Source organism: Anolis sagrei, chromosome 2, assembly GCF_037176765.1.
Source record: "Anolis sagrei isolate rAnoSag1 chromosome 2, rAnoSag1.mat, whole genome shotgun sequence".
NCBI classification, from domain to species: Eukaryota; Metazoa; Chordata; class Lepidosauria; order Squamata; family Dactyloidae; genus Anolis; species Anolis sagrei.
This window is the reverse complement of record NC_090022.1, coordinates 178,216,250-178,226,479: the sequence shown is the minus strand read 5'-3', so window position 1 is coordinate 178,226,479 and position 10,230 is coordinate 178,216,250. Positions and strand designations below refer to the sequence as shown.

The following is a 10,230-nucleotide window of genomic DNA, read 5'->3' as shown; positions in this document are numbered from 1 at the left end:
AAGTATAAATAAATGGATTGTATGCGAATCATACAATAATAGAGCAGGTGGTGAGCTGTGCTTTGGGAAAACCTTAACTTTTGGACTGTGCTTGAGATCAGAGTGTTTGTTTCTTGTTTGTTTAAAGGCTGGGCGCGTCTTTGTAATGTGGGGTGTTTGCTTTTAAGGCTCTGAGGTTGTTTTAGTGGCTAGTATGCATTCACCTTTGAATAAAGGAAAGGAGGAGTTAACTGAGATAATTTAAAGAGAGGGATAGGAGTTCTGGGTAAAGTTCCTGCATTTAACCTAAATCCGGGGAGAGTGCAGGTGAGCTCCCTCTGTCAGCTCCAGCTTCCCGTGCGACTAAACTGTAGCCCAGATCCTGCATCAAGGAGCTATGCTTCAAGATGAATAAATAGGATAAGAATATTTTGCTGTGACATTTGTGTTTATGGTACTGACCAGGAGTTGCATGCCCTTCAAGGTATACAGCCTATCTTAGTAAGCAAGGAGAGAAAGCTGAACACAACAGTAGTTTTTGTGCCCAAGGATGCATTGTGATACTCATGTGGGTCTTGCTAATCCACCAGCAGACACTTTGTAACCCTTGACTGGTTCCTTCAAATGATATTGCCAGGCTCCAGAATTACATTGCCATATATTCCGGCATATAGGACGATTGGGCGTATAAGACGACCCCCAACTTTTCCAGTTAAAATATAGAGTTTGGGATATAATTGCTGTATGACTACCCTTCTTCCAACACACATCAAATAAGAATTTAAAAGGCATCAGATTTGATTTCAATATGGTAATTTTCCTCTTACTGTACCTCCTTCTCTGTCTCTCAGATCTCGCACATGCACACCTGCACTGCTTCACTGAAGTCTTCAGGAGCGAGATCTGAGAGGCAAAGGAGGAAGTACGGTAATAGGATACAAGGGCGGGCCAGACAGGTAAAAGAGGTTTTTCTGGGCCCAGAGCCACTCTATCTCTTTTTTCCATACCCCAGGTGCCCCGGACGCCTGCAGTTTGCTCCGCCCTTCACTTACACCTTCCCGGTGAGGCGCCACTTCACCTCACCATCGGGACCGCATTAAGTCCATGAATCCTGATTGATGGATTTTCTTCTACAGTACTTGTACAGTGTCACCCTTAATGCTTTCATACAGTCGCTGCATATGGCAGGGACGCGGCCACTGCCATTGTGAACTCCCCCCACAATATGCAGCAACCAGAGATTCTCCAGTCCGGATTGGAAGTTTCAGCACCCGCTCTATAAGACGATTCTCAGCGTATAAGACGACTCCTGGCGCCTAAGACGACTCCCATGCATAAGATGACCCCTGAATTTTGAGATTTTCTTGGGTTACGAAGTAGTCTTATACACTAGAATATACAGTACTTTTTGGAAACTTCAGTTTTCCACAGCTCTTATCTTGTTCCATAGCAATGTGTGGCAAGGAGCAAAACACCCGAATTGCAAAAATTCTTCATAAGGGCATAATCCTCTTCCTTAGTCAAAATTAAGGAGCAGCAGTGGGTCAGTTTTCCTGGTTCATTACCATGATTTTCTAAATTGTGCTCTGAGAGAGGAGACCAAGGGTATTGCAAATCTTTTAATGAAAAGTCTTAAATTCAGTCCCTGCAACAGCACAGGGGGGGATTCAGAACAACTGCACACACACGCACGCACACACAAGCTCCCCCAACACTGGCACACGTGGACCACATCTGCAGCAAACACCATGGCTTTTTTCCCCTCAAGAGACAGAAGTGCAAGGAAATGTCTCACTTTTCTAACACTAAGGGCCCTTCCAGACAGGATCTATTCCTAGGTTTTCTGTTTATTCCAGATTATCTTGCAGCGGGGACTCATATAATCCAGTTTAAAGCAGAAAACCTGGGATCAGATCCGGTCTGCAAGGGTCTCAAGTTGTCCTGAACCCAACTGTGGCTTAAAGGAGGTCCCCGAGGGTAATGACGCACCCTACAGCAAGCTAAGACTTCGGCCTGCAAGAAGGGGAGTGGGCAACAGCTAGGTGCAGCACTGTTGACACGGGTGGGTTGAATGTAGTTTCTTATGAAATAAGTGGCTTAACTTATTGTACAGGGTGAGATAGCATAACTTCCTTTTTAAAAATGCGCGCCATTCAGTCGGTTGAAGACGTAGCGGAGCGCTAGTGGTCTCGTTCGAGAGGTGGGAGTATAAAGTTTTGTCCTGGTACAGTTCAGTCGCCATCATGCGTTGGAACAGTGAGGAGCGTGCTTTTGCCATTGAGGCCTACTTTTCGAGCGGATTTGGAGTGGCCGGCCCACTCTCCAGATTTGGCCCCTTGTGATTTTTTTTCTATAGGGTTTTTTGAAATCCTATGTTTATGTGAACCGTCCAAGGACCCTACAAGATTTGAAGACCAACATCCAGGAAGAAATTGCCAACATAATTCCTGCTATGCCGGCAAGAGTCATGAAGAGCGCCAGAAATCGGTTTACTCAGTGTATGGAGAATGGGGGAACGTCACCTACCTAATTTGATCTTCAAAACTACGTAAAACAAAACTTTAGGTATGCGCCTACATTATAAAAAATATAAAAATTTCTGATTCATAGAAAGGGTTTTATTAAGTTTTGAAAAAAGGAAGTTATACTACCTCACCCTGTAGTAGACATGCTATTTTGGGAATTAAGTGAGCAATGTTGGGGAAGGGGTGTGTGTTAAAACATCCAGGGATCTTTTTACAATGATCCCCATGTCTTTTCTTTAGCTTAACCTTGGTGGGGGAGCTACAACATAGTGCAGGACTAGGCAACTATAGGAGGCTAGAGGGTTGCATTAGGAGACGTTGCAAGGGGAATGCTCCCAATGGCCTCTGGAGCTGTGGAGGAGCAGTTGCCTCATGCTGTAAGCCAGTGGTTCTCAACCTGGGGTCCCCAGATGTTTTTGGCCTTCAACTCCCAGAAATCCTAACAGCTGGTAAACTGGCTGGGATTTCTGGGAGTTGTAGGCCAAAACACCTGGGGACCCACAGGTTGAGAAACACTGCCTAAGCTCTGGATAGATGCCTTTCTGGTTTAAAAAAGACCATTTCTGGACCTAAAATTGCTCTAGCATTCTAAAACTTGGTAAAAATGTCAGCTAAACACCCCGGAGGGTATCTTGGGAGACAGGGTGGGAGAGTTATACCTTTAGTGGCCTGAGTCACGAGAATGACTTTGGGGGCTACACTTGCCTAACCCAGTGTGGCTTTCCTATCCTGCCATAGGACACGAAGTCCCCAAAAACCTAGCAAACTATGGACAGCCAGTATTCCAACGAACAAGACTTGGAACCACTGATACTGGGAGTCTCCTTTTAGCTCCAGTCTCTTCAGTCCTTCATCACACACAGCAGATCGGCTTCTTCTGAAAAGGCACGAAGTCGCTGTTTTCTCAGCATCCAAGAAAACGAGAAACTCATCACAGGTAGTAAAAGAGTCAAATATAAACGTAGCAACAGCTTCAGACAATAATGTTAGCGGGTAGCGAGACACGCACAGATGTACTGAAAGGTAGTCACCCAAACTCAAACATACACAGCTAATTTTCTTCATACTCTCAAATTAGGAGCAGATATTTGTAACAGAGTCCCTGGCAAGTGTGAAACGTGTGTTAGAGACACAGCTTAATCTATGGCCTATACATCCAAGCAATGGGGACAATGCTTGCGGGGTGGACGAGCCCTACTGAATTCATCACAATTTGAAATAATCCTCAGTCAGCGCCTGAATGCACAGCTATATGAGATGCTAGAAGGTAGACCGCCCTCTAGAAACAACTCCTTCCCCTTTGCCACTTATACAACTTACCACTACTTTCTTTTTGGGCACATCTACCTTCTCCTGTTTTCCCAAGTAGCCCTATCATTGACCAACCAGGCCAAGGCTACATCAGATCCATCTGTTTGCATATGATTTGCTCAAGAAAGGCCACATTTCCTTCGTTTGGACCTTTGGGCAAAGAAGGGTCACACATCAGGTCCATTCTAGGTTCAAAAGGCGAGGTGATTCCACCACTTCCATCTTCCCACTCAAACATCCAGGGAACCTCTTCCAGATCACCCTCATGCATATTTCCTGTACCACAATCACACATGCTGAGAACATTTCCTTACACGGCTTCACAGCCACTCTGGTGCCCATGAAGGATGCGGGAAGTAAACTGCGAGGACTCCCAAGAGTAATGAAACAAAACTAAAGAGTCAAACAACATCAGTCAAGGGCAGTCCCAAAAAAAAGGATGGCTATTGATCACTCCAAGAAGGCAATGTCTCCAGAGGAAAGGAGACAAGATAAGAGATTATGGGTGCTTTGGAACTGAAGGCAAAACGATCACCTCGCTTCTGGGGCTGCAGTCCGCTTTGTAAACTGCTGACAGGAGCAGCCATCTCGAATCACGGAGTGGGGAGAGGGAGAAGCCAAGGAGAAAACGCTTCCCTTCTCTGAGGGGACAAAGATCCCCCTACCAGGGAAATCCTCATGAGCAAGGGATCCCTTTCTATGAGCAACAAGTCCATTCGGGATTAGGAGTTGAGCCAAGGGTGCTCCAGACACTGGGCGGCTGTGCTGCGCTCTTCTGGGAGGAATTCCATCATGGGCAAGAGGAAGTCTGTGAACTGGGCCGCTTGCTCAAGGGGCCACTCGTATTTCTCCACCAGGACTTCATACAGGCCCCAGTGTTTCAGGTTCTTAATGTGCCGCAGTTCCCCTGGAGAAAACAGGCAAGGTGTGTTAGTTTAAACTAAAAACGTGAGTTACACACAATATTTTAAACATTACCATGGTGGTTATGGTATTTGTGCATAAAAGCATGCTAGAACCTCACTTCCAATAGTTCACAGTTAACACACAGTTACGAAATACAACACCGCCTGAGCTCTGCAAGTGCAGCATTTTTCCGAATGAAGCAGAGAGTGTTTGCAGACCAGGACATCCGTAGGGATACCATGGTGCTTGTTTATAAAGCTGCTAGCTGTACCTGCCATACGTTGCTGTAGCCAACCTTCCCTCTTTCTCTCCTTCCTTCACTCCCTCTTTCCTTCCTGCTTTCCTGTCTTTCCTTCTCTTCTTTCTTCTCTATCTCTTTCCTTCCTCCCCCCTTTTTCTTTCTTTTCTGCTGTCTCTCTTTCCTTTGCTTCCTCTTTCTCTACATCTTCCCCCTTCCTTCGCTCCCTCTTTCCTTCCTTCTTTTCCTTTTTTCTTTCCTTCTCTCCTTCCTTCCTTCCTCTCTAACTTTCCTTCCCCCCCCTTTTTCTTTCTTTTCTGCTGTCTCTCTTTCCTTCACTCCCTCTTTCTCTACATCTTCCCCCTTCCTTTGCTCCCTCTTTCCTTCCTTCTTTTCCTTTTTTCTTTCCTTCTCTCCTTCCTTCCTTCTCTAACTTTCCTTCCCCCTTTTTCTTTCCCTCCCTCTTTCTCTCCTTTCTTCCTTCTCTCTTTGCTTTCATGCTTTCTTCTCCCTTTCCTTCTTTCTTTCTTTCCCTCCCTCTTTCTTTTCTTTCTTTCTTTCTTTCTTTCTTTCTTTCTTTCTTTCTTTTCTCCCCTCCCTCTTTCTTCCCTTTTTTCTGTATTGTCATTTAGCTTTCTGTCATTCAGCTTTTTGGGGCTTTTTAAGTCCCTTCTGCTGTGTTTTTCAGTGTTTTTATGAGTGAAGGACATGCATTGGGTTGTTAGGTGTATTGTGTCCAAATTTGGTGTCAATTCCCCCAGTGGTTTTTGAGTTCTGTTAATCCCACAAACGAACATTACATTTTTATTTATATAGATTGTCCTCCCAACCCTGCTATACGCCTGCGAGACGTGGACTGTCTACAGACATCACATGCAACTCCTGGAACGATTCCATCACTTCCAATAAATAGGGTCATCTTAGCCTTTACAACAAATCAGGAGAAGCAGAGCTCTTAGGAGCCTCCACACTTTCTGACTGTATCCCACCCAATCCCTGATTTTATTCATTTTATTGTCGAAGGCTTTCATGGCCGGAATCACTGGGTTGTTGTAGGTTTTTTCGGGCTATATGGCCATGTTCTAGAGGCATTTTCTCCTGACATTTCGCCTGCATCTATGGCAAGCATCCTCAGAGGTAGTGAGGTATGTTGGAACTAGGAAAAAGGGGTTTATATATCTGTGGAATGACCAGGGTGGGACAAAGGACTCTTGTCTGCTGGAGCTAGGTGTGAATGTTTCAACTGACTACCTTGATTAGCATTTGATTGACTGGCAGTGCCTGGAGCAATCTTTTGTTGAGAGGTAATTAGATGTCCTTGTTTGTTTCCTCTCTGTTGTTGTGCTGTTCTAATTTTAGAGTTTCTTAATACTGGTAGCCAGATTTTGTTCATTTTCATGGTTTCCTCCTTTCTGTTAAAATTGTCCACATGCTTGTGGATTTAGTCATTTTATCTACGTTCCCCAAACCCACATGCATCAGAGATGATTATGTTGATGATACCACAGTAAAAACAATACAATATTGGCCCTTCCAAAGCACATCCTCCAACTTACCTCTCCGGTTGAAGTACTCACGCGAATAGCGCCCCGAAAGAGCAAAGTGTGGAGGTATATCACCCAACAATTCAACAATGTGAGCGATATGATCTGAAAAACAAAAAGCAGCCAAACTACAGGACTTGCAATGGGAGGAATCTTCCCTGTGGAGCCAGTAACACAGCCACGTTCCTGCAGCTGGGAGACTATGCTTCAGATCTTAGCATTTTGCAAATATGGGATTTGGGCAAGGAGTGCAGTAAGTTGGGTTTCCATCCAATAAAAAGAGGGCATGTGGAGACAATTAAGTTGGTGATCTTGGAATAACACAGCCCCACAAATGCTGATTGATGTACCTTCTTAAATCATCATTGGCAATGTGGTGTAATAGTTTAAGTGCTGAGCTAGGACTCGGGAAGAAAAGGGTTCAAATGGTTGATTGGTCATGAAAGCCCACTGCATGATCTTGGGAAAGTCAAACGTGTATCAAACACAGAGGAAGACAAGAGCACAAACCTCTTTATAATAAATCATGCAAAGAAAGCCCTGTGAGAGGATCATCCTACACTGGAGTAAGTTTGAAGGCACATAATAAATAAATAAATAATGCCTAAAGACCTTGGCCTGCACTTAAATACAATCGGCGTTGACAAAACTGCTATCTGTCAGAATAAAGAAATAAAAAATAGATTAGAAAATCTTTACAAACAAATAGAATATTTGGAATTGGAAGAAAAAGAAAAACAACTTAAATATATAAGGCAAAATTATTTTATGAACGCAAATAAATCTGGAAAATGGTTGGCGAATAAATTAAGGAAAAAAAGAGAGAAATCCCATATTACAAGGATAAAAGATAAAAATACAATATACACAGAAGAAAAAGAGATCAGGAATCAATTTTTTAACTTCTATAAGAAACTATATCAGGACGAGAAGATTGATAGGGAAAAGATATACCAATATTTAGGAAAGCAAAAAATTCATAAGATCTCAGACAAACAAAGGGAAATACTAAATAAAGAAATAACGGAATCAGAAATAAAAACAACAATAAAAAACTTAAAACCAAACAAAGCGCCGGGCCCGTCCGGGCTGTCAGCAGGCTATTACAAAGTATTCCAACAAGAACTCACACCATATTTGAAGAAAATAATGAACAATGCAAGAATAAATAAAGAAATACCAAATTCGTGGAGACAGGCCAATATAACTAATTCATAAAGAAAATTCGGACCCGGAGGATGTTAAAAATTACCGACCAATATCATTACTTAATGTGGATTACAAAATTTTTAGTAGTATTATGGCGGAAAGATTAAAAAAAATTCTGGTAACATATATAGATGAAGATCAAGCGGGCTTCTTATCAAATAGGCAACAGAAAGATAATGTAAGGATGGTAATAAACCTGATTGAATACTATGAAATTTACCATAAAAAAAAAGTTATGTTTATGGCGATCGATGCCGAGAAGGCATTTGATAATGTCAATTGGGATTTCTTTAAATTTTTAATGAGGGAGATCGATGTAGGATACTACTTTCGAAATGCGATGGAAGCAATTTATGAAAAGCAGGAGGCCAAAATTATAATTAATGGACATGAAACAGAAACGATTCAAATAGAAAAGGGAACCAGGCAGGGATGCCCTTTATCACCCCTATTATTTGTGCTATCATTAGAAGTGCTGTTAAAAAGGATAAGAGAGGAAAAGACTTTGGAGGGGGCTAGAATACAGGGATTTGACTATAAATATAAAGCCTTCGCAGATGATGTTATCTGCGTCATAGAGAACCCAAAAGAAAAGACAGGAATTTGGCTGGAAGAAATAAAAAATTACGGGGAGGTGGCTGGATTTAGAATGAATTTGGGAAAAACAAAAGCAATAGTCAAAAACATTGGAGAAAGGGAAAAAGAGGAAATACAAAACAAATGGAAGATTCAAATTGTCCCAAAAATTAAATATTTAGGGATTCAGATATCGGCGAAAAATCTACAACTTCTACAAAATAACTATATAAACAAATGGAAAGAAATCAAAAAAGATTTGGACAGATGGAAAAATTCAAACTTATCTCTATTAGGAAGGATCGCCTCGGTCAAAATGAAAATTTTACCCAAAATGATATTTTTATTTCAGAACTTACCTATAATTAGGAACATGGGACTGATTAAAAATTGGAATAGGGATACTACGAAATACATTTGGAACAATAAAAAACCAAGAATTCATTATAAAAATTTAATAGAACAAAAAGAAAAAGGCAGTCTGGCAGCCCCAGATTTGAAAACATACTTTGAAGCAGCGGCACTAACATGGGCCAGAGATTGGACCATGTTAAGGGAAAAAAAGCTACTAACCCTGGAGGGGATAGACCTAAGAGCAGGGTGGCATCAATATATTTGGTACAAGGGGAAAGAAAAGGAAAAAAATTTTGGGAATCACTTCACGAGGTCCGCAATTTTAAAAGTTTGGGATAAATATAAAACTAAATTGTATAATAAAACACCCCTCTGGGTCTCTCCGCTTGAGGCGACACAAAGAAGGTGCCTTGGGTGGACTGATTGGCCCATATATAAAGAAATCCTAAAAGATAAACTTGGTAAGAAAGAATTAAAAGAACAACAGGAGCTTATCTTAATGGACAAAAATATATCATGGTTTCACTATTGGCAGATTAAGGAGAAATTTAAATTAGACAAAAAACTAGGATTTGCACAGGGTAATGAATTTTGGGACAGCATAATGAACACGGACAAAAAACTAATCACCAAAATATACAAAAAACTGTTAGACTGGTACCTGGACCAGAAGGAGGAGAAAAACTATATGAGAAGATGGAATGAAAATATACACAGAAACATCAGAAGAGAAGAATGGAAAAAAATATGGAAAAAGAGACTGAAGTTTACTTATGCAGTGGAGCTCAGAGAGAACTGGGTCAAAATATCACAAAGGTGGTATTTGACACCCAAAAAATTGGGGAGGATTTACAACAATTCAAGCACTACGTGTTGGAAGTGTAAAAGTAAAGAGGGGTCCTTTTTCCATCTATGGTGGACGTGCGAGAAAGCAAAAAGGTACTGGAGAGTGATACATAAGGAAATCCAAAATATGCTAAAAATACAGCTACCCCTAAAACCTGAGATACTTCTACTAGGAATGTATGACAAAACACTAGATAAGGATAAAGACAAAATCCTTTTCCTGGCATTGACAGCGGCGAGAATGTGCTACGCTAAAATGTGGAGACAAGAAGAAATTCCGGGCGAGAAAGAATGGATAGCGAAAATGTTAGACATCAGGAATTTAGACAAACTCACCTTCCTATTGCTAAAGAATAAGGAAATCAAAAGGAAAGAGACTGATTGGAGTGAAGTTACAGAATATTTGAAAAATAAGAATAAAGAAATAGTAATATGAACTAGACAGACAAAGACTGAAATACGATCAAAAGAGGGAAAGAAAAATATCTGAAGAAATATGTAGGAATGGAACTGACAAGAAAGATTCCACGACGATACCAGGAGGTCAATATTTTTATTTTATTTTTGATTTTTGTATGTTTGTTTTACATTTATTTTTGATTTTTGTACTTCTTGATATTCTCTACATCCTGTCTATATATATATATATATATTTATTTTCTTTTTTTCCTCTTCTTTTTTCTTTCTTTTTCCTTTTTTCTTTTATTTATGAAAATCTCAATAAAGATTTTTTTAAAAAAAA

At 41.0% G+C, this 10,230-nt stretch overlaps 1 protein-coding gene across 1 annotated transcript in view; it reads right to left on the bottom strand.

The window, feature by feature from the left end:
- Positions 1 to 1,585: 1,585 nt before the first annotated feature.
- SRPK3 (SRSF protein kinase 3) overlaps positions 1,586 to 10,230 on the bottom strand; it is a 69,824-nt gene continuing 61,179 nt past the window's right edge. Inside the window, exons 15-16 of the mRNA XM_067464202.1 lie at positions 6,516 to 6,608; positions 1,586 to 4,722 (exon numbers count right to left, since the gene is read on the bottom strand). Coding sequence (XP_067320303.1) covers positions 4,538 to 4,722; positions 6,516 to 6,608 — 278 coding nt within the window. The 3' untranslated portion in view covers positions 1,586 to 4,537. The remainder of the gene's footprint in view (positions 4,723 to 6,515; positions 6,609 to 10,230) is intronic.